Genomic DNA, 25,440 nt, shown 5'->3' with positions numbered 1-25,440 from the left:
ATTCACTTTATTCATAACTATATCCCCAGTGCTTTGTAACATCTAACCACAAGGACAAACTCTGCACAGATTTTTAAATTAACAAATATGTGACCAAACTCAGATGTTCCAACTCAGAGAATGAAAATGTATTGATCACAACGTATTTTCTTCCTTTCATTCATTTTTTCTCATTCAATAAATATTTGAGCTGTGTTCTGGGTGTTAAAGTTCGGGCAGTGAACAATACTAAATCCCTGCCATCATGGAGTTTACATTCTCAAGGGACTTAAAACTATTTTTGATGACAGGTGGGTGGGTGGGCCTATTCATGTTCTGAAAAATCTGATTACTTCACTGATCCCACTTCAGTGGATTTTGGTAAATTATAGTGTCAACAGAGATTAGTTTAAATACTTATAAAATAGTTGGCAGAAGAGTACAAGATTTACTGTGTCTATGGTTTCATTTTCAAAAAAAATTTAGTTACTGAGGTTTGCATTTTAATCTGCACTGCTATATCTGTTATTTATTTCCACTTATTAGCCCATGAGTTAGTAATTAAGGAAGGCTCGGCTGAGCAGAAAAAACTGGTTAATTAGGTTTGTTCTCATACCAATAAATCAGTCTGCTTTTGATGGGAATAAACAATAACAAAAGCACAGGGTCAAACTGCTTGATGCCTTTAGGGTGAAGAAGTCAACCATTTTAGCATAAATAGCATGGGATGGCAGGGACAGTGAGTTAAAATGTTAATCTGGGTATACTTTGTGTCCTATGAGTAAATTGGTTAGTTCCCTAACTCATACACCAAATGAGGAACTTCCTAACCAGTACCTCCTTTTCCTCTTATTTTTTCACCTGTTTCTTAATTCTAGAGACAAGGTAGACAAGTTATATTTGTTTTTACTCCAAAGGAGTTAGCATAATATATAGAATGGTTTGGTTATTACTTCACCTATATATTGTTAACATAATAAAATTGTATTCATATTTAATTAGAAGAGATTTAATTCAGCCTTTAAAAGATTTTCATAATCAGACACTGGTAGCATGAGACCTTTGAAAAGATGTCAAAACTCTCTGCACTTGTGTGATAATATTGCATACCACAAAAAGTTATTGAGAATGTTAAAATGATTCATGTTTAGAACCTAGCATAATGTATTACAACTAATAATTTTCATTAAATGTTAACTCACTTGTGTTCGCTATTTTTATGATTGTTATGGCAGAGTTTTCTTAATAAGAGAAATAATATAAAATGGGATCATGCTTTCTTACTCATAATCAGAAAATTAACTGAATTTTCTTTTGTGACTTACAACAATAAAATAAAATGAATATTTTATTACCATTGTAATAACACAAGCTTAACAAATGTTATACCCAATTTTCTAATTCCTGTTAGCAAGAAGTGTCAAAATTTACATCTTTATCTTCTCTGCATCGCATCCAAATCTTTATTCTTATTTCTAGTGTTATTGTTTGATGCTTTAGTTAACTTCTTTTCTAAATATTTACAGTGTAAATTTGGAAATGTTGTCATGTGAGAAAGATCATCAAGCAATATCCTCCATTTCAAACTTTTAAAATTATAACCTGGAGTCATGTTCTACATGACAAAATAGAATGAGAGCTATAGTCAACTCCATCTGCCCTCTCATCTGCAAAGCAGTGCTCCATGTCACAGTTCTTGGAAAAATAGTACAAACATGGCATTGCCTAGACTCTTCAACTCTCCGGGTCTAGGAATCTGCCACTGACAGCCCTCAGTCATTCCTCCAGTTTTGGTAAACCAATGTCCGTTCTTCTGATGTCCCCTGTAAAAGAAAAGTAAAAACTTGAGTTCAGAATTTACTTGAAAGATACATGATATCCTGTAAGCTATTCCTCCAGAAGTAAGAAATGCTATAAATCTGTTAAATATCTCTGGGGATTGAAAAATAGTACTTCCCAATGCATCAAATACAAGCATGTTCATTTATAAAAGGCTTCTATGCAAGAAACACAAACCCTGAAATTGACAGAAATTAGAAATGAGAAAAAGCATGTGATGTACCTGCCAATTGAAAATTTCTTTTCAAACAAAACATCAATTTAAGAACACAGTGATTAGAGCAAGTTTGAAGACTGGACTTCCACATAGTTAGCTTTGAAACATAATCCAGTAGTTGAGCTCATTCGTTACTGAAAAGCATCAGCCACATCCATAAGAATACCCCTTGTCTATAGTAGATGTGTACAATAAAGCAATAAATAAGATATATGTTAGAAAAGAAAATTGCAGTGTTATTATCTAAATCCAATGGAGACAGACTTCTATTAACATGTTAACATTAGCTTTGAAGATTGTTTCCAAATATCTTTAGGTCCAAAAAACTTAATTTGGCCACAAACCATGTAGTAGACTCACCCATAGCTATGAGTATTATGCTCTCCCTACTCCCCTCATTTACCATCTGGATTTTCTTTACTCATTCCCCCCTTCAGTAGGTTAACCTCACTAGACAAGAGATTCTGCATTGCTGAAGAAGGATCTAATTTCAAATTCTACCCCCCCATATGTTTTTCAAAATATCCTTAATTGACTCATATTGTACTTAGTCTAAAATCTGATCTCTTTGTTCTCTTATTTGTTCCTCCTTTTCTAATCTCTGCTTATCTCTGAACAAATTGTAATTTTTAGCTCTGTTATTTCTTTTTATCCCTTAAAATTCCTATTTTCCACCTCAATTTCATAGTTCTCTCTATGACCCACCTTTTCTGGATAGGTCTCTTGAGTTTTAATCTAAGTACTTTATCCTGCTTAGGCTGTGTTTTTCATCCAACCTTAACACTCTGGTAGGAATATTCATGCAAATTTTACTACCTCTAGCATTCAACCTGTAATTAAGCTCTCCTAATTTGGGAGCACTGATCAACCAAATAATGTAACAGAAAAGAGTAGGCAGGCTTCTTATGTTTACATTAAGCCCTTATCCTAATTTCCATTAAGATAGCTACATTTTCTTTTATTTTTTGTGCATTTGGACCAACAACTATTTTCATGAATACTAGATGTGCCTTATTAAATTCAATGTAGAGCACTCGGCATCCAGATCTTGATTTCTAATACCCTTTCTAAGAAAAACAATCAGAATTCTTGGATTAACGGCTGATTCATAATAAGTGGCTCAAACAGACCCAGTTTCTGTCCAGTCTCTATCCAACTCAGGTTCTTAACTATTTGTACCACATAGTTTCTTGGCATTATAGATTCTTGGAATGATAGGATCTATACATTTACTATGCACTGTGAAAGTCACTAATTCTGTTATTTACCCCACATTTATCTGCTTCAAGTTTAAACCATTGTCTTCCATTTTAAATGTCCCAACTGTGGTCAATAACACTTTTTTCTGAACAATAAAGGTTCACCTTTTTCATACCTTTTGGACCGTTCAAAAAATGAACTGATGCTTCTCACTATTCTTCCTGTACTGAGCCTCACTGTATAAAAACAATCATATCTCTTTGATACCAGACCCCAGAATCTTGTCTTTTCAAGAAGGTGATTAGAATTATATACTATGTAATTTTATATGGTGTACTATATATAATTCTATGGTATAGCATAGTGTGTGTGTGTATATATATATATAATATTCAAATCACTTGTGATTTATGGCTTTGATAAAAGAAAAACTATTTTCACCTTTATTTCCTGTACATTTTGATGATCTATATTACATGTTATACATGTAATACATCTATATTACATCTATATTACATAGCTCCACACTGACTGATTTCTTCAGCACACTAATTTCCTTTCTTCACTTGTTTAACCTGTAGGTCCTTGTACATCTCCTAGAACTTACAGTAGACAGCTTTGAGTGTCTTAATCTCACCTTACTTCAAGCTTCCTAAGGGAAACACTATTTAGTATTTACTTTTAAATAAGAAAATAGTGCCTAGTACAATGCCTAGTACTTATAGTGTCTATTACAATGTCTGATATATTATAGGTATTCGATAAAATTTTCAGATTTCAAGAAAACTTAACTGATCATTAATGAGAGATTTTTCCTTCTTGTTGGTATAGGCAGCTCCATTGTCCATACATGTCCATAATCTCTGCTTTCCCTTATTGGAGATTAGTGCTTGATAACAGATGATAGCATTTGGTAAATGTTTATTGAATTAAATGAATTATTGCCTAGAATGCACCTGCACATACTTACTTGTGTAGTCCATTACCACATGATTTACATTTTATTCAATTTAGCAAATATTAGATAAATTGAATGAGAATCTTAGTTTGATTCCCCGTGCTGCCAGTCACTTGGTATATGACCTTAGAAAAATAATTAATTTCTTTGAGTCTCAATCCCTTCAACAGAACAATGAAGAGAATAAGGTTAACTACCTCACTGGATCATAGCAAGGACTGTATGAGAAAATAAATATAGTCTATTTCTGTTTCTGGCAAATAATATATGTTCAATAAATGCTTTTGAATTATACTAACATTGGCTAAAAATAATAAGAAAATGTGGCATTCAGAGACTGTAAATAAAGAGTAGTTCTGTTTATCATTTATCATGCTGTTGATAATAGCATAGAAAAGTCATAGACCTCAGGAGACAGAATAGAATGTGTCTGGAAAGATTAGTGGACTTATGTTAGCAAAGAAAGTTGTGTCTGTCCTGAAAAAGGCTTCTGAAATTAGAATGTGCCTGTAGACCCCTGGATTTCTTCTTTCTCGCTCTCTAACTTTTCCCTTGAGTACCTCCTCCTTTGCTTCCTGGCCTATTGCACAGAATTAGAACTTTTTTTTTAGAATAATGTGGGCTTGATTGTCCATGCTTCACTCTTAGGAAAGCAATTCCAAATATGTTGCACTTTTCAAGCAATCTGTAGAGAACAGAATAATAGGATTGTGTTGTTTAGCCAAAGAATAGCTGTTTCTTTTCTTTGTATCCATCAAGGAATGAATACCATCTGAACCAACTGAAATGCCTGAGTCACTGTTGAGCCACACATGCTGAGAATTTTTCCAGGACCATGAAGGAAGCCATCCTGATGACTTAGAATAAAAAAGGGGAAATCAGAGGCTATTTAAAGTGTATAAATATTTTAATGAATTTTTTCTACAATTTCATGCTGTTAAGCGTGTAAACTATTAATAGCAACAGGTTACTCTAATAAATCAGTTATTTATTGAGAATGTGTGTGTGCTGTAAAGGATAAATTAATAGACTGCTTAAATACATATATACACACATTTAGCATCTGGATAAAAAATTTAAGCAACTACTAAGAATAGTTTAAAAACAAGTTATATTAAGAATATAAGAAAAAAATTCTCATATTCTTCTACCAGGAATCTGATTAATTGAAAAGTTCCTAGAGTGAATTAATTGTGTTTATAAAACATTCTTTTTCTATGCCATACAAACACAATATAATACATTATAAAGGAATAAAAAGGACTAGAAGGCAATACACTTTGAGTAACATTTTCTCAGTAAAAATGTTAAGTGTGGTTTTAATTTTTACTTAGTGCTTTTTCAAATTGTCAACAATAAACATGTATTGAATTTGAATGCTATTGCTACACTGGCTATTGTTGTGTGTCACTTTCAACATTTGTTTAAAAGACAAGTTAAATGAGAAATTGCGGAAGAAATGACAGGCTAATCACACCAAGTGGAAAAGAGAAACTCAAAAGTTTGGCTTTGTGGATGACCGGGACAGCAATACCATTTGATAATGTAGTGGACATGAATGCAAGTTAGCTCTACATAAATGGAAAAGGAGTCCTCTGGAGAAAAAAGTCAAGAGAAAACATCTGCACATGTGGCCCCTTTTCCCATTAACATCCTATGCACAAGGGAGATTGCCCTGTCTAAGGAAATGAAGAACATTTTATTTAACAACTTTTCTCAGTAAAGAAGCCACATTTTCTTGGAGAAATAACCTGACAGGTGCAAGGGGTGAAATGAGAAAGGCTTACCTTGCACCATCATGAAGAAGATGAATCTGGCCACCCTGAGAAGAAAGAAGAGGACAGACAAAGAGACAAAGAAAGAAGCATGGTGACGTCTACTGTCCTGTAATTCAAACCTAATATGTTAATTACTAAAAGAAATAATAATAGCTAATACAAATGGACCACTGACCACATGCTGGGTGGGCACCATACTAAGCTACGTACATATTTTAAATCATTCTTCCAACACTCTCAAGGGTAAAGCTCACAAAGCCTTGTTTTGAGGAAAGTTGGTATATTAGATTTTTTTACAGACACAAGTACTTGGCTGCAGAAGGAAATTGAGTTGTTTATTGGTATCCATGGGGAATTAGTTCCAGGAAATCCATCCCCCAAACACACACAAATGCCGTGAAAGCTCAACTCACAAATAAAATGGTGTCTTATGATACACAGTGTATTAACTACTGTTAATATCTAATTATTTTGTTATAATTTTTTTATTTTTCATAGAAGTAAAAAGAGTGTTTTAAAAATATTTTCTTTATTAATATCTACCTGTATTAAGTTAACATGAAAAAGGTGTTGTGTATAACCTACACACATTCATCTGTCTACTTTAAATCATTTCTAGATTTCTTATAGACCTAATAAAATGTGAATGCTACATACATAGTTGTTAAACCATGTTGCTTAGGGAATAATGACAAGGAAAAAATGCTTATACATGTTCAGTACAGACATGACCAGCACTTCTCTAGTTAGTTACATTTCCTCTCACAGTAGTTTGAACCCAGGTATCCTGAGAGATAACTGCATGAAGAAGGAAGCTTAGCAGCCATGCGAAACCAGGATAGATCTCAGAAATGTTACACACTTTGGGATTAGGTACAAGAATAATCAGATATGGATGAGAAGTGAAGTTCCAACTAATACGAGAGGTATAGTTATCTGAAAAAATTAAGCTGTAGAATCAAAAAGAGAGAAAGTTTGCTAATTTATTTTTCCTATTAGTATAAAAGTTCAATGGAAATAATAATGGCTTTGGAGTCAGGCAAGCATAGATTCTGCCAGTAATAACTCTGTCCTCCACTGAATAGGTAGCATCAACCAAGTCACTTAACTTCTTTAAACATGTTTACCTATAAATGGGGCTGATTTCATGAACACGCAATCTGGGTGACAGCACAGGTTCCGTGCTTGCAAGTTCACCTCCCTTGGTTTAATGCTCTGCTATTCTTATCTTGAAATTCTCAATAATTTTGAATAAAGGTCCCTACATTTTAAGTTTACATTGGTCCTGCAATTCCTCTAGGTAATCATGCCTATCTGCTGAATGTGCATAAGAATAATTACCTCTCAGAACCGTGTGAAATCACCCGTGTTGACCATTCATCAAGGACCTTGACAAACGAAACTCGGGATTACTCCTTCTAGGCTTAAAACTGATGTACTTTTAGTCTAGGCCATGATTCTTTGTCAAAAAAATTGTTAGGAGGAAAAAGAAGAGGAGACAAAGATGATGATTATGGTTACTATGCTTGTTACCTGCAGCTACAGCCTTTTTAGCTGCAGAAATGAGGAAATTTATCAAGCTGCTCAAACTACATGACCAGCAAAATTCCATAAATAAGAGCAGCAAAGTCTAACAAAATACTGCAAATTATAATTCCATAAATCTTACCCCTACTCAACAGTATGAAATTGAAGAGCCCAAAATTATACTTGTTAATAGTTCTTTATGAATAACAGTACTATTACATAGGGTAAACGAAGTCAAATTATTTAATTCACCAAAATAGATTAAATATTTAATAATAAAGTACCAGGTCTCTGTAAGTGCAGTGTTCTCAAAAAATGCACAGTGGGTGAAGATGAAAAAGAAATTGTTCCTCAATATGATAGCATCTTCAGAGCTTTGTAGGGACCTACTGAGAAATTTGTGCACATCTTCCCTTTACCAACATTGCCCAAAAAGCTAAAATTATTTAACTAGACAAATAAGCCAGTGAAGAGGTAAGTGAGAGACTATAATCCACATTTCCTTTTTGTCAGTCCATTTCTCTTTGGCTAGTTCTATCTCTACAGGTCACACAATATAGTACAAAATTACCCTTGACAAGAGAAAGAAAAATGAGTACATTTTGGATCATTCAGCAATATGCTCTGAGGAGGTTACTGTATTATCCATAGCTAGATTCTATTTTCTATTCTTTATAGTTATATGAGAATGAATAATAATCCTTCAATAAATAAGCCATAATTTATTGTAACCAATAATATTAATTTTATCATAGGTATAAAAATTGTAGAACTAAATATAGCTTAATGGTCTAATGGAAAAAATTAAATTGGTTGCATCCTATTTTATTGGAAATTGACTAAAATGTAATAGTTAAAGCCAGGTCTTAGAACAAGTTTTGGGGGAGAAGAGTCTTACTACTCTTCCCTGACCAAAGTGTTTTGACTCTTAGGCCCTCCATTTCTTTTCTCATAAAATAGGGACACTAATATTAACATAAATATAAACATAGGATGATATCCTCTTTGTAAAGGACTTGGCCTAACAGCTGACCTGATGGTAAGCTCTCAATAAATCTAAATTTTTTTCATCATTATCATCATTATTACTACCACCCAAGGTGATAACAGTCGTAACCATGAAAGTATCATAGTTCTAAAGAGTAGGTGCACAACAACAGAAGTAAATCTGACATTTAAGAAATCTTTGAAAATGCAAAACACTTTTTAGAACATTTAAAAATATTTCCCTCATTTTGAAAAAAACATTGGAAAAGCTTATTTTATTATCCTTCCTTTCAAACTTCAGCTTTTATAACAGGTAAATAATCCAGTGGCTTCTTTCCTCTGTAACCAGAGTGAAACTTGGGAAAGTGCTGGGTTCTGGCTCCCTCCACTGCAGAGTGCTTGCCTAATTCATGTGAAGCCCTTGGTTCAAACCCCAGCATCACCAATAAAATCAAAATAAACCAGTAAAACAAAAACAACAGAGTCAACTTTCCCGAGATTTAATTCTAAATTAATAAATGACTAAATAACTCCTACAATATAAAGAACCAACTGCATCATGACCAATAAAATTAAATCATTCATTCTGTATGTAGTTCATTTAGTTTTCATGTCTAAAATTACAACTGAAACATACTTGAACTATTATAGATTTATGGAACCTTAAAATGATTATATTATATACATATATATAATATAAACTTGACTACAAAGTTAATAACGAGTGAAAAATTCAGCATTATTTGAAGACTAGGGAGCACTATTAATGTCTCACCAATTTTAATATTTAAAAATCTAGGAACCATGAAGGCATATTGGAGTATTTACAAAATAAACTGAAATGACTTCTATGTATTGTACTTTTAAAAAATATCTAGTTTGCAAACGTTAATAAAATGTATGCATTAGGTAATGATATAGTGCCAACACTGATTTGCTGTACCATAGTTAAAAGTATAGTCTTAGCAGTAACAGGATAAACAAAGGCCTTTTGATCCTGTGGAAGGTATGGAAGGATATTAGAAGTAGGAGAGTGAGAGGATCAGACTATGCTTGAGAAAGATTACACTAGAAAGAAGGTGAATCATTCATGATGAGCATCAGGAAAGCTAGATGAGATTATTGTAAAGAATGACTGTGAAGGTTTGAATTAGGATAGTAACTGTAATGATGAAAAAGCAAGTGTTTTAAACTGTAATGATTATAAACAAAGGCTCATTTTGAAATCATAGGTTTTGCACATCCTAGCTATGTCATCCTTGGCAAGATACTTCACCTCCCTGACTTTAGTTTTTATCATCCACAATATAGACAAAATAGGAGTCTATCCCATTTGAAGTTGTGAGGATTAACAATGTGTATGGGGCCGGGGATTTAGCTCAGCAACACCATGTCTACCTCACAAGGGCAAGGTACTGAGTTCAATTCCCCCGATCTCTGGTACAAAAAAAAAAAAAAAAACAATGAGTATGAATAAATATAAAAAATTCAGTGGTTCATAGAAAGCACTCATAAAATATAAGGATGCACAAAAAAATCCTATGATAGGCATGGTCAAGATCTGCTGACTAGTTAGATGGAGTTCTAGCCTCAGGTAACAACAGTGCCATTCATATCACCCAGATTTCTCAACCTGGGTATTACAGGATGTTTAGTATCCTAGCCTCTACCCAGCAAGAGATCCCCAGAAACAGAAATCAAAACATATCCAGACATTGACAAATGTCTTTTGGGGAGGGAACTGCTCCCAAGTCAGACCCAGTGACCTAGATAGTGAGGAAAAGAGGAAAAGGAACAATTTTGGCATTAGCATCTTTCACTGAGATCAGAATATAGTGCACTGGGCTGCAGAAGCCTTACTGTGGAGAACGCTCCTCCCATCTTAGCTTTCTCAGTATGAAGAAGTTCAGGGGATTGATGAACAACAGTCTTTCACCAGAAAGCTCCAGTGGAAAATAAGTTTGGACAAAAAGGGTGCTGTGGCTGAATTTTCATAGAACTAACATGCTTCAAGTGATGGTTAGAAATTTTATATATAGACATATATGCATATGTACATCTACAGTATATATGTATGTAGGTAGGTGTGTGCACACATGCATGGGAAAAAGAATAGAAGAATATAGGGAAATTTCAATTATGGTTCTTTCTGGATAATTTTAATATTTTCTTTGTGCTATTTAACTCACTGAATTAAATAAGGAAACTACACGAGGTGCAATTTTGAGCTGGAAAAATAAATGGAAATTTAAAATATTGGAGCAGTTTTCATGCAATGAAAAATTAAAGAAATTCTATACTTGAAAGCATCACATATTCAAAATGAGTAGTCAGATTTCCATTTTAATGCAGAAGCTTTTTAATAAGAAGAGCTCTCACTTGTTGATTGTTTGTGCTAGTTCACATGCAACTGAGGTTTTGTTCATAAAATCTTTTCCTATGCCAATGTCTTCAAGAGTTCTACTTAACTTCTTTTCCAGTGGATTTAGTGTTTGTATTTTAATATTTAAATCTTTAATCCATTTCAATTTTAGTTTAGTACATGATGAAAGACATAGGCCTAGTTTTAATCTATGGCAAGTTGAAACCCAGTGTTTCCAGCACCATTTATTAAAGAGGCTATCTTTCCTCCAGTGAAGGTGTTTAGCCCCTCTGTCAAAGTTGGCTGAGTGTGTCTGTAGTTCTTTCTGCACTTTCTAATCTGTTCCACTGGTCCTCAGGTCCATTTCTTTGCCAGTATCATACTGTTTTCATCACAGTAGCTTTGTAGTATAGTTGCAAATTGGAGGTCATGATACCCTCTAATTTGTCTTTATTGCCTACTATTGCTTTTGCTATTCTAGGTCTCTTCTTGTTCCAAATGAACTTTAGGATTGTTTTCTCAAGGTCCATGAAGTACACTGGAATTTCGATTGGGATTGCATTGAATTTATATAGCAGTTTTGGAAGTATGGCCATTTTCACTATGTTGGTTCTTCCTACCCAGGACCAAGGGGTATCATTCCATTTTTTGATATCATCTTCGATCTCTTTTTTCAGAGTGCTATAGTTTTCAGAGTAGAGGTCTTTGATTTCTTTAGTTAGATTGATTCCTAGGTATTTCAGTTTTTTAGATGCTATTGTAAAAGGAATTGTTTGCCTCATTTCTCTTTCAGTGAGTCTGTTGTTCATGTACAGAAAAAGCTAGTGATTTTTGTGTGTTGACCTTGTATCTAGCTACTTTACTGAATTTGGTTATTAAGTCTAGAAGACTTTTGGTGGAGTTCTTGGGGTCTTCTATATACAGTATCATGTCACCTGCAAATAATGACAATTTAACTTCTTCATTTCTTATCTTTATTCCTTTTATTTCCTTCTCTTGTCTAATTGCTATGACTAATGTTTCCAAAACTATATTGAACAAGAGTGGTGATAGGGGGCATCCTTTTCTTGTTCCTGATTTTAGTGTGAAGGATTTCAGTTTTTGACCATTTAGTATGATATTGGCTGTTGGTTTTTCATAGATGGCTTTTATCAGATTGAAGTAGAGACCATCTATTCCAATTTTTTATAGGGGTTTATCATGAATGGGTATTAGATTTTGTTAGACTTTTTTCTGCATCTATTGAGATGCTGATATAGTTTTTGTCCTTAGCTCTCTTAATATAATGTATTACATTGATTGATTTGCCAATGTTGAACCACCCCTGCATCCCTGGGATGAATCCCACTTGGTCAGGGTGTATGATCTTCTTGATGATCTTCTGCATTCTATTTGCCAGTATCTTATTAAGGATTTTTGCATCTATGTTCATAAGTGAAATTGGCCTATAGCTCTCTTTTTCTGTTGAATCTTTCTCTGCTTTTGAGATCAAAGTGATACTTGCTTCCAGGAATGAATTAGAAGTATTGCTTCCCTTTCAATTTCACTGAAGAGTTTAACAGTAGTGACAATAGTTCCTCTCTAAATGTCTTGTAGAATTCAGCAGTGAAGTAATCAGGACCCAGGCTTTTTTAGTTGATAAGTTTGTAATTACATTTTCAGTTCCGTTGATTGACATTGAGTTGTTTAGAATGTTTAGGTCTTCATCGTTCAAATTTTGAAATTCATATGTATCTAGGAATCTGTCTATTTCTTCTGTGTTTTCCATTTTATTTAAGTGTAGGTTCTCGAAATAGGTATTGATGATCCTCTGCATTTCTGCTGAGTCCATTGTAATTTCACCCTTTTCATTCCTAATTGCATGGCTTGGGCCTTTTTTTCCTTTTATTGAAGAGGTTGTTTAAGGGTTTGTCAATTTTGTTTATTCTTTCAAAGAACCAACTCTTTGCTTCATTGATTTTTTTGTATCATTCTCTTAGTCTCCATTGCATTGATTTCTCCTCTGATCTTTATAATTTCTTCCCTTGTATGAGCTTTGGGGTTGTCCTGCTCTTCTTTTTCTAGAAGCTTGAGGTTCAGCATCAGGTTGTTTAATTGAGCTCATTCTGTTTCCCTAATATGAGTATTCACTGCTATGAGTTTCCCTCATAAGACTGCTTTCACCGTGTCCCATAGATTCCGATATGTTGTATTGACATTGTCATTTAATTGTAGAAACTATCTGATTTCTCCTTTAATTTCCTCTGTTACCCATTGGTTATTCAGAAGTGTGTTGTTCAATTTTCATGGGTTTATGAATTTCTTGTGATTTCTTTTGCTATTGATCTCCAAGTTCATCACACTATGGCCTGAAAATATACAGGGGATAACTTCAATTCCTTCACACTTACTTAAACACATTCTATGACCAAGTATGTGGTCTATTTTGGAGAACAACCTGTATCCAGCTGAAAAGAGTGTTTATTCTGATTTTGTGGGGTGGAAGACTCTGTAAACATCTGTTCAGTCCATTTGTTCAAGAGTTTGATTGAGTTCTAGTATTTAATTTTCTTGCTTTTTGTCTAGTTGATCTATTTGCAACATTGGGCTATTGAAGTTTCTCACTACTGTTATATTAGTGTTTACTTTATTTTTCATATCTGTTAGTATTTGTTTTATATAGTTTGGGGCACTAGTGTTTGGTACATATAAATTTATGATTTTCATCTCTTCCTCTTGGATTTTTTCTCTTTATAAGGATGTAGTGTCCCTCTTTACCACTCTTAATTAGTGTTGAAATCCATTTGACATGAAAAAAGGATAGCTACTCCGGCTTTTTTTCAGATTCCTGTCTCATAGAGTATTATTTTCCACCCTTGAACTTTGATTCTATGAGTTTCTTTTTGAATTAAGTGTGTTTCTTACATGCAGCATATTGTTGGATCTTGCTTCTTGGCTCATTCTGTCAGTCTATTTCTTTTGATTGGTGAATTGAGACCATTCACATTGATGGTTATAACTGATATGTATCCTTATCCTTGATATGGCTTATCCTTGTCATGACTTTTTCTTTTTGTTGGATTCTCCCCATTTGCATTTAATTTCTTGTCATACCTGATGGATTCATTTTGTTGGGCTTCCCAGGGTTGTGGTTCTCATTGTCTTTTCCTAGGATATTTAAAAAAAAAATTTTGGAGTGCTGGTTTGCTATTCATGAAGTTCTTTGGATCTTTGTCATGAAAGTATCTTATTTCTCCATCCATTTTGAAAGATAGTTTTGCAGGGTACATCAGTCTGGGTAAGAGGCTGTTTTCCTTTAGGGATTGAAATACATCATTCTAAGCTCTTCTTGTCTTGAGGGTTTGTATTGAGAAGTCTGCTGTGATTCTGATGAGCTTTCCTTTGTATGTGATTTGTTTCTTTTTTCTAACTGCTTGTAGAATTTTGTTCTGTTGGCTTTCTGGAATTTTAACTATTATATGCCTATGTGTAGATTTTTTTTTGATCATGGCTAATTGGCCTCACTTATCTGCATGTCCATTCATTTTCCCGTACTTGAGAAGTTTTCTAGCATTACCTCCATGAACAGTTTTTTTAATGTCATTTGCACTCTCTCCTGTTTCTGCATTGACTCCAATCAGTCTTATGTTTCTCTTTGCATTGTCTAGCAGCTGATGGAATGATTTTTCATGGTCCCTTACTATTTTTAAGAAATTTTTCTTTTCTTTATCACTAATTGCAATTCTATCTTCTTTTTTTTTTTTTTTTTTTTGGCAAGGTAGAAGCAAAATCTTTATATGTAGATGAAATGATCATCTACAGAGAAAATACTAAGAAATCTCTAGGAGCCCCTAGAACTTGTATTTCAATTTAGCAGGATTAGAAAACACAAGGTATATATAAAAATTCAGGTCTGTGTATACTTGATATAAATGAAGAATTGGATACTGAAATTTAAAAGTTATGTAGGAGTACGAAGGACCTAGAAAAGTAAAAAGAAAAAAAAGCAAAAAACCAAACAAAATCCCAGTGTTGGAAGGCATTTAGCACCTAATTTTAAGACTTCTTCTAAAGCTACAGTAATCAAGGCAGTGTTGGTGTAAGGAAACACATACAGATTATTAAAATAAAACAGAGAATCTAGAAATAGAACCACATATATATGATCCACTGAGTTTTGAAAGATTATTTAACATTAACATTTTATAGAATATAAACTCAATTCAAGAGCCAAGGAAGAGATAGTGTTTTCAGCAAATGGAACTAGAACATCTGGTATCTGTATATAAAAAATTAACCTCAACCCTTTATTTCCATACATAAAAATAAATTGAAGAGCTCTATGAACCTAAATATGAAAGACTAAAAGTATACAACTTTAAGAAGAAATTATAAGGGAAAATGTTTATGAATTTAGGGTAGGCAAGAACTTCCTAGGATACAAAAGACATGATGTATAAAAGAAAAAAATTGATAGATGAGATTCCATCAAAATTCAGAACTTTAAATGACATCATTAAAATGAAAAGTAGTCCTTAAAAAGACCATATTTACAATGCATATAATCTATGACCAGATTATATCGAGAACTCTTACAGCTCATTAATAGACAACCCAATTAAAAAGTAGACAGAAGAAGATGATAAATAGCCAGTACAGCACAAGGAAAGTTGTGCAACTCTAGAATCAGAAAAATACTAATCAGTACAATAACAAGATTGAATTATAGACTCATTAGGGAGATGAATTTAAAAAGTTTTAAAAGCCTTGTCATGACTTTTTCTTTTTGTTGGATTCTCTCTCTTTCCATTTAATTTGTCACGCCTAATGGATTCATTCTTCTGGGCTTCCTGGGGTTGTGATCCTCATTGTCTTTTCCTAGGATTTGGTCTAAATTTTTTTGGAGTGCTGGTTTGGTATTCATGAAGTTCCTGAGGTGCTCTTTATCATGAAAGTATCTTATTTCTCCATCAAGTTTGAAAAATAGTTTTGCAGGGTACATCAATCTGGATTGGAGGCTGTTTTCCTTTAGGGCTTGAAATATATCACTTCAAACTCTTCTTGCCTTGAGGGTTTGCACTGAGAAGTCTGCTGTGATTCTGATGGGCTTTCCTTTGTATGTGATTTGTTTCTTTTCTCTCACTGCTTGTAGAATTTTGTTCTTCTGTTGGATTTCTGGAATCCTAATTATTATATGCCTATGTGTAGATTTTTTTTGATCAAGGCTAGCTGGAGTCCTATATGCCTCACTTATCTGTATGTCAAGTTCTTTTCCCCTCCTTGGGAAGTTTTCTGCCATCACTTCTGTGAAGAGTTTTTTTTTATGACATCTGCACTCTCTCCTCTTTCTTCATTGACTCCAATCAGTTTTATGTTATTCTTCTTTGCATCGTCTAGCAGCTGCTGGTTTGATTTTTCATGTTCCCTTACAATTTTAAAGCAATTTTTCTTTTCCTGGTCACTAACTGCAATCTTATCTTCTATATCTGAAATTCTGTGCTCATATTGGTTCATTCTGCTGCACAGACTTTTGATGGAGTTTTTAATGTCCTGGAAATCTGTTTGCATCTGTTTTATGGATTCCATTTGTTTCCTATGTTGGGATTCCATCATATTCCTCAGATCCTCTATTTTTTTAACGATGTCCTCTCCAGATTTATTAATCATGTCTTGTACTATGAGCACAATCTTTGCTGTTATCTGAGAAATTATTTCTGACTTCATTTTTCCCAGATCTTCTTTTGTTGCCAGTTCAGAGAGTCCAGGTTGTTGAGTATCAGATTGTTCCATTTCATTTCCCTTTGGGGTTGCTGTTGGTGATCTGGAAGTTTGTTTTTGAGACTTGTTTATGTGTCTTCTCATTTCCACGGGAGGGCTGGGGAGGGTCCTTCTGGCACCCACGTGGCTCACCTTCTCTGCCCTAGGAGTGTGGAATTGCAGCAGGGGGAGCCTCCTTCTGTGTGCTGGGTCTGGCTCACCTTCTCTGCCCTAGGAGCATGGAATGGCAGCAGGAGAGCCTCCTTCCAGGTGCTGGGACTGGATCACCTTCTCTCTGCAATTCTATCTTCTATATCTGAAATTTTGTCCTCACCTTGGCTCATTCTGCTGCATAAACTTGCAATGGAGTTTTTAATCTCCTGGATATCTGTTTGCGTCTGTTTTATGGATTCCATTTGTTTCCTATGTTGGGATTCCATCATGTTCCTCAGAGCCTCTATTTTTTTATCTGTGTCTGCTCTAGATTTATTAATCATGTCTTGCATTATGGGCACAATCTCTGTTGTTATCTGAGAAATTATTTCTGATCTCATTTTTTCCAGATCTTTTCTGTGGGAGTCCAGGTGGTTGAGTATCAGATTGTTCCATCTCATTTCCCTTTGGGATTGCCTTAGGTGATGGAAGTCTGGTTTTGAGACTTGTTGTCTTCTCATTTCAACAGATACAACCTGCTGCACCTTTGTTGAGGTGACTTTTTGCTCACCCAGTGGGCTTCAATTCTCAGAAAGCCACTGAATGGCCTTTTCTCTGCTGCTCACCAGTGCACCAATTTGGGGGTTCAGAATAGTTGCCTTGTGGATCCCTGAGCTGACCTGTTGTCTGGGCGGGGTTCTGGCTGGGGCCTGTGTACACTTGAAATGTTATTTAGGTGTGCCTTTGGCTAGGGCCCACCCCTCTCTGTAGCTGGTGTCTGGGAGGGCCCTTGGCTAGAGCCAGGGCACCCTAGTCTCTGGAGTCAGAGCAGGATTTTGGCTAGGGGTCTGCGTACTTACTGACCATATTGGGGTGAGCCACTGGCTATTGCTTGTGTGCCTGTGCAGCTCTTTTTCAGGTGGGCCCTTGGCTTGGGCCTGTGTGCCCAAGCAGCAGGGGTTTGGGCAGCGCCCTGGCTGGACCTGCCTGAAGCTGCACCACTCTGGTCCACACTGTTGCTCACTGGGATCTGAGCACACTTACCAGTGGTATTAGGGCAGGCCTCTGGCTGTTGCTTGTATGCCTGTGCGGCTCTTTTCTAGGTGGCCCTTTGGCTTGGGCCTGTGTGCCCAAGCCTCTGGGGTCAGGGCAGGGCCCTGGCTGGATTTGCGTGCAGCTATTCTGATCACTGCTTCTGGCCAGGATCTGTGTGCACTTACCAATCATATTGGGGTGGCCTCTAGATTTCCATTTTAATGAACCACAAAAGAGTTTATTCTTTGAGACATGATTATTTCAATATTCTGAAAGATGAAACTAGAATAAAGCATGCTGCATTATTTGCAATAGAGTTAATTAAATGAAAAGTTTTATTGAAAAGTCAAAAGGCCCTGACCTTAGAAAAATCATTATTTATAACTCAGCCCCTCTATCCTTATTTATTTTTTACTGTGTCACAATGAGGATGCTATATCAAATTATCTAAACATTTAATGAACTTCTCAGGAGGTTGGGGTGACATTTTTGGCATTTTGAAAAAGACAAATAATCATTTCTTTTTTTTCCAAAGAAACAAAGGGGCTAAAAGTTATAATCTGATTTTCAAAGACATAGAACTAAAAAATAAAGAAAAAAAAGAAAGAAGAAAAGGGCTTTTACCTGGAGAAGAATTGGTTAAGTATAACAAAAATTAAGAGATCTTTAATATTTATATCAGATCTTTCTCAAAATGTTCTAATAATGTTCTTACTGTAACAATCTTACAGTATATTAATCAGGTAGAGATTAAAGTTCTCACACTTTCATCTTTGTATTTAAACTCTCCAAGTCTCAATTTTCTTATCTATAATAAAGGGGCAAAATTATTCCTGCAGATTTGGATGTTTCAAGGATTAAATGAATTAATTTATGCAAGACCTCTGTAGACCTTGGTAGTTATCATTATTTCCATGATTGACATATTCCAAAAAGCTAACTTGTCAGGCAAAGGGTTATCATCAAAAAGACTGCCACAAGGAAGGAATGGTCCTAAAATGCAGATGCACCAGGCAACATCCATAGCTGCCATGAGACCAAAGGGTCAATATGAATGGACCAAGAAGTCATAATAAAGACAACTATGTTTCATAGTAGTGCTAGTAGTGCAAGAAGTGCTTCCATCCAGCACTTTTCCAAGCCTCGTGATACTGAGGAAGCTAGAATGCAGAGGAGGGTGTTCTTAATCTAATGACACACTGGGATAACATTCAAGTAGCAACATCAAAAGCTCTGCACAATCTCCAGTGCCGAAACCATGGGCCCTTCCTCCACTACAGAGTCCTTCACATCCATGTGCACAGTTCTGATTTTCTGTAGCTATTTTTCTCATCCACACATTCACTACCAACTGAAACTGCATCACAAAATGCTTCTGAGTCTCTGCTTTTCCCAACAAGTAAGTCCTGAGTCTATTCACTCCACTTGGCAGGATTTGTCAGGACTGAGAAGTATTGCTTTATTAAGATTCCTTTGCTCATTTGGTAAGTATTTACTTAACATCCAGCAGGAGCTGGTGTACAGTGTTGGGGAGAAGTGGCTATTAGAAAAGAACACATATTATCTCTTTTAAGCCTTATAAACTACCAGGGAAAAACAAATATTAAATAAGAATTACACATACATTTTTCCCTAAATGTAAAATCATTGTCCATTTGATTTTCTTTCAGGGCACAGGGAAAGCATGACCTTTTAAAGAGACTAAGTTGAAATCAAATCTTACTTCTGCCTTGTTCTTGAAGTGTGACCTTGCACTATACTGTTGCTTTCAGATCTTCAGTTTTCACATTTTAAAAATAGTGACAAAAATACCCATCTGGTAGGATTTCTGTAAACCTTAACTAAGATGGTGCCGGTGAGGACTGTCGTACAATAATTTATCTAGTCTTTGTCCCAGGTTCCTGAAGCTGAGCTAAAGAAAACCTGGGGAATTTCAAGATTGACAGAACAGTAAGTGTTATCCTACTAAAGTGACCCATAGTGAGATTATAAGTGGTTTTAGGATCGAATCAGCCACTTGAAAGACTATTAGTATGAAATATGAGGGTCTTAAGATGGAGTTTGATCAATCACAGCTATGCAATGAAACTCCAAAAAAATCTTGAACACCCCATCAATATACCACCAACATTCTTTAGCAAACTCGAAAAAAAATCCTAAATTTCATAAAAGACCCAGAATAGGCAAAGTAGTCCTGAGCAAAAATAGGAATGGTGGAGATATAAAAATATTCAATCTGTTAGGGCCAGGGATTTAGCTTAGTAGTTCTGGCACCTGCCTTGAAAGCGCAAGGTCCCGAGTTCAATCCCCAGTACTAAATAAATAAATAAATGTACTGAATCTCAAAATATACTACAAAGCTATAATAACCAAAATAGTATGGTACTGGTATTTAAAAAGATATGTAGACCAATGGAATAGAAAAGAGGACACAGACACAAACACACACAACTAAAGCCATCTATCCTTGATAGGGACCAAAAATATATGTCAGAGGAAAGAAAGCCTCTTTATAAATGGTGCTGGAAAAACTAAATACCCACTTGTATAAAACTGAATCTAGATCCCTATCTCTCACCTTGTACATAAATTAATTAAAAATACATCAGAGGTCTAAGTATAAGACTTGAAACTCTGAAACTGCTAGAGGAAAATATAGGGAAACACATGAAATCATAGGCACAGGCAAAGATTTCCTGAAGGTAACTCCAATAGTGCAGGAAATCAGAGCAAAAATTTACAAATGGAATTGCTTTAAATTGCAAAGTTTCTGCATAGCAGAGAAAATAAGAGAAAAGAGAGGTTACAGAATGAGAGAAAATCTTTCTAGCTACAGTTTCTATAGAAAATTAATATCCATAATTATATAAAAATTAAAAGATTTAATACTCTGAAAATAATCCAATCAATAAATGGGAAGATGAATGGAACAGGAATTTCTCAAAAGAAGAAATACAAATAGCCAATAAGCATATGAAATATTTCCTTTGGAGAAATACAAATCAAAACTACATTCAGATTCTACCTCACCAGTCAGTATGGCTATCAGCAAGAATACCAAAAACAATAAATGCTGGCAAAGATGGGGGGAAAGCTCTTAAATACTGTAAATGTGAAAGTAATTTATTACAGTCAGTATGGAAATAAGTACAAAAGTTCCTCAAAAGACTAAAAAATAGAGCTAAAATTTGATTCAGGCGCACCACTGCTCAGTATATTCCTCCCCAAAATTAAAGTCAGTATACCATACAGATGCTTATGTATTCATGTTCATTGCAGTCCAGTTTACAACTGATAATCTAGGAAGAAGCCTAGATGCCTATTAAAGATAAATGGATAAAGAAAATAGGGTATATATACACAATGGAGTAGTATTCAGCCATGAAGAGAGATGAAATTTTGTCATTTGTAGGGAAATGGAAAAAAATGGAGATCATCACTTTATGTGAAATAAGTTAGACATGGAAAAACAAATATCATGTTTCCTTTTATATGTGGAATATAAGAGAATCTAAAGAAGGAGACTGAGAACATGAAAGTAAATGAGAATAAGTGGGAGAGAAGAAAAGGGAAAGGGGAAGAGAGGGGAAAGGGGAAAGGATAAGGCAAGTAATTGTAGAGAACATCAAAATATTTTATATGTATGTACAAATATACTAAAACAAAACAATCTGTCTAACAGATATTGACTAATGAGAATTTTTTAACCTAAGCTCAGTGAGGCTTCCTGAGGACAACTTCAATTCAAGGGCAACATCATTCCATGAGAAGAGTACTGAAAATTTGTATTCTATGCCAGCACTTCTTCTAGTGTCCCTTTGTTTAGCTAGTACTCCTGATTTGTATTCTTTATAGTGAAGGTGTAATTTTAAGTAAAGTGCTTTTCTGAGTTCTGTGAGTCATTCTAGCAAATTATTGAACTGTCATGAAACCCACTGTTATGGTTTAGAGGTAGATGCACTTCAAGAGTCTCACATACTCATAGGCTTTTGAAGGTGACTAAAATATGGGGTCAGTATGGCTGATTTGCTGTTTGAAGGTGATGTCTGGTAGGAAGAGGTGGGTCACTGCAGGAATAGCCTGGAAAGTTAAATCTCCATCCTGGGCTCCTCCCTTGTCTCTTTCCAGCCACCACACCATGAGCAGCTTTACCTATGCCATGGCCCTCTGCTTTGGAGCGAGTCCACTATGGACTGAAATCTCTACAAATTCTAACTCAAAATAAACCTCTCCTTTTTATAAAAAAAAAAATCACATCTTTATCCAGTTTCCAGTTGATGGGCACTTGGCCTGTTTCCAAGCTTTAGCTATTACAAACTGTGCCACTATAAACATGAGTGCACATATATAGCTGTGGCATGATTCTTTTAATTCTTTTGGGAAGATTCCCAGCAAACCAAGATACATCATATACAGGTACAAGTACCCAATGATAAATGTAAATGTATTGTATACCTAAAATGTACCAATAAAAGAATTTAAGGAAAAAAATAAATAAATAAACCTCTCCTTCTTCAAGTGGTGAATGTTGTTTATTTTGTCCCAGCAACAAAAAAGTGACTGTGATATCCACAAATTTATGATCATTTAGAAAGGCAGGTGCCCCAGGGACCCTCACTGTGTCATTAGTTTCTAAAGTAAGGGCAGTCTTGTTGGGTATCATGCTCTTTAACTTCTGGGATCGCCACCTAACTCCAGATAATTAGTGGGAAAATAGAATCACAATATATCCAGTTGGGACTGAGCTGGAACAGGGACTTAAATAAGTACCCAAGCACCAGATTGGCCCTTAGTAATGCAGTTATCTCATCCCAAGTCCTTCATGCCCATCTCTATCCCTAGTTTCATTACAATTTATCTCAAGTGGCTGTTTGAAGGGTTGTCAAACATAATGATGCCCATAAGGAACATATTATGAACCCTATATTTTAGTGCATAGACTAAGACAGTAAAACAGATGGACAGAATGTCAAGAGTAAGTGCATCAGTAACTCTTGGAAGCTCCCAAAAGAAGTTTCAAGGCTAGGAGCCAGCAGAACTTTTTGTGACTTCTTCATTAACTTTGACATTGAAAAAATGTGCAATGTCACTGTATCCAACCTGTAAGTTCAACTATCATTCTTCAAATACAGGATATTGGCCCATTATCAAAACATGACTTCTCCCAGAGCCAGTGTTAACTACAATAGCTAATATGGTCAGCAACATATAAATCTTCTCAACTGAAACCATGTATTTGTGATTAACAGCTTAATCTTTTTGGGAGTCTTTTGGCACTGTTTATCTTCAACTCTGCTAATATACACATAACCCATCACTTCAAAGATTCTTCTACTGCTGCTTCAGCAGCAGAGGAACTGTAAATATGTAAACATCATTATATAGGCCAAACAGAATAAAATTTTGTTTATACTCTTTAGAAAGTAAGACCACTTTAAGATTGAAAGACGACTTTAATCACTAAAAACCTGTATGTAATTACTTTCCCTTGAGGCCTCTTATGATTTAGAAGATGTAGGGTTTAAAGCCGGAGTTAGGAACTGGTTGTTCTCATGCTGACTCAGCTGTTCAACCCCTGGATGACCTCATTCAGACTTCATTTCTATGTTTGGTTGTTAAGAAAGTGGAATAAATAGTCACAATATGTCATGCTGGGACATAATGAGAATGAAGGCAAGCCAACCCTAAGATAGTGATTAAACTTGAGAGATCACTCAAATGCGGTTTTAAATATATATATATGTGCATGTTTCTTTAAAGAAGAAAGTCACATTGTAAGAAGGTAATATGTACAACATTTAAAAATCTTATGTGTTAATAAATTTCTTAGTGAATGGAAGGCAAATATCAAGAGAAGAAAGTGTTTTTTCAGATGGGAAGATATGTCAGTAGATAAAAGACAGAAGTTGCCAGGAGCCAATAACCAGTTACTGGAGCAAGGTTTGGAAATAGTGAAGAGTGGTGTGAGGCGATTGAACAAGGCCAAGGGGATAGGTTGAGGGATTTTTTTTTTTACTCAACACCTGTAAATGTGTCTTTGTAGTGAAAAATGTGAGAAGTCAATTTAATGGGTGATGAATAAAAGTGTTACAAAGCCAGATAAAGAGCCTCTCTAATATTCAAAAGATGTAATTCCAAAAGAATCGGTTCAATGTGGTGCCACAACTTTCCCCAGAAACATTCCTTAGTCTTGACATGAAATTGGATAAGTCTCCTTTAAATTTTCCACTTCTAAAATGTTAATAAAATTTATTTTATAATCAAAGCTTCTTAGGGAAAAATAATCATTGTTTTCAATTCTTTGCTATAGTAAAAATAAGATCATATATGTATAATGTGTGTATGTACTTGTACTTGTGTGTACTTGCCTACACGGCAACCCATATCTACATCAAAACATTGCAACTCTTTCGGCCTTTGGAACCAAGAATTCACTTACAAAAGTTGTCATTTGAAGGACTCAGGCAGGTCAATCTGAGATGTTCTCAAGGATAATCCTTAATGAATCAGTTTTAACTGAAGCTTTTCACTTACTCCATTTTATGAAAAATATGTTCTGTTAAACTTTAGTCCTAGACATAGCCAAGAGAAAAATTAATTATTGATTTACTTATACAGTGTTCACCATAAGTGTTGTGAAGAGGCTATCCGTTACTGTTCTTATTTGCTATTAATGTAGCATTTTCTTGGGTATTAGCAACCAGGACTCACTATTAAAATTCAACAAGATACAAGCAAGGGCTTGCTGAAATGCCTTAGGCACTTTAATCATAGTGCATAAATATTGAGAAGAACTAAAACGTTAGGGAGAAATATCTTTCCCACTTACTTTCAGATGAACTTTTCAGAAACTCTGTAATTTCTCAAAATTTAGTATGCTTGGAAAATGTGTTGATCTGGTAGCAGGACTGAACATGGGCCTAGTGCACAAAATTCATCTGCAATAAAGTAAAAATTGTTCCCAAATATGAGCAAATAGTAAGGAATTTCAAATTCCCTTAATTGATAACTATGATAGGTAGATCGATATCATATATATGTCATATATTTGCACACATATGTATACTGTTTGGCAGAGGTTTTTGTCTTTTATTTTATTTTGTGTATTGATATAAGTTTATAATACATATTAATTATAATCGTTTGGGGGAATTGGTACATAATTGCATCTTAATCGTTTTACTTCTATTTCCTCCCTGCCCCCTTCTTTCTTCCCATCTCCACAAAGTCTACCTCCCTGTTTCCTGTCATCTCACTTTTATTTTCTCTTTATATCATTTATATTTTGAGTTTCTTATATGATTTCAAATTTAGCCACAGTCTCCTAAAATCCTAGACTATTTTTAATAGTAGTTTTTAAAATGTTCACTGACAATTTATTAGAGTTGAAAGAACCATAAAAAGGTAAAAATATTAACAAAGATATTGATTTTATCACATTGAATTGAATTAAATCTTTTGATTAATCGATTCTCTTTATGATATCCTTACAGTGTCCTGTTTATACAGTGTCTCAGTACAAATTAACAATGATTGGAAGTTTCTCAATTATAGGCCTGTATACTTCACTAAATTTAATTTGTCACTTTGATTATGAGTGTTTAGATACCAACAAGTTCTTTCAGTTCATTTTGCCTTGATATAAGAGGACTTTTTTTCTTGTATCTGT

At 34.8% G+C, this 25,440-nt stretch overlaps 1 protein-coding gene across 4 annotated transcripts in view; it reads right to left on the bottom strand.

Annotated features, from left to right (window-relative positions):
* Positions 1-1,314: 1,314 nt before the first annotated feature.
* The window catches only part of LOC147824152 (uncharacterized), a 349,377-nt gene continuing 325,251 nt past the window's right edge, over positions 1,315-25,440 (bottom strand). For all 4 annotated transcript variants that reach the window (XR_015442735.1, XR_015442737.1, XR_015442734.1 and 1 more), the window contains 2 exons: positions 5,981-6,015; positions 1,315-1,802 (listed from right to left, as the gene is read on the bottom strand). Coding sequence is in view for 1 of the 4 variants with exons in the window: in XM_087190500.1 (XP_087046626.1) it covers positions 1,667-1,802; positions 5,981-6,015 (171 nt within the window). In the remaining 3 variants the exon portion in view is untranslated. The remainder of the gene's footprint in view (positions 1,803-5,980; positions 6,016-25,440) is intronic.

The sequence above is a fragment of the Heterocephalus glaber genome, unplaced genomic scaffold, assembly GCF_053883595.1.
Source record: "Heterocephalus glaber isolate CG9 unplaced genomic scaffold, H.glaber_assembly_v1.0 deba00001553, whole genome shotgun sequence".
Taxonomy (NCBI): domain Eukaryota; kingdom Metazoa; phylum Chordata; class Mammalia; order Rodentia; family Bathyergidae; genus Heterocephalus; species Heterocephalus glaber.
Note: the sequence above shows the minus strand (reverse complement) of the source record. Positions and strands in the feature narration are given on the sequence as shown.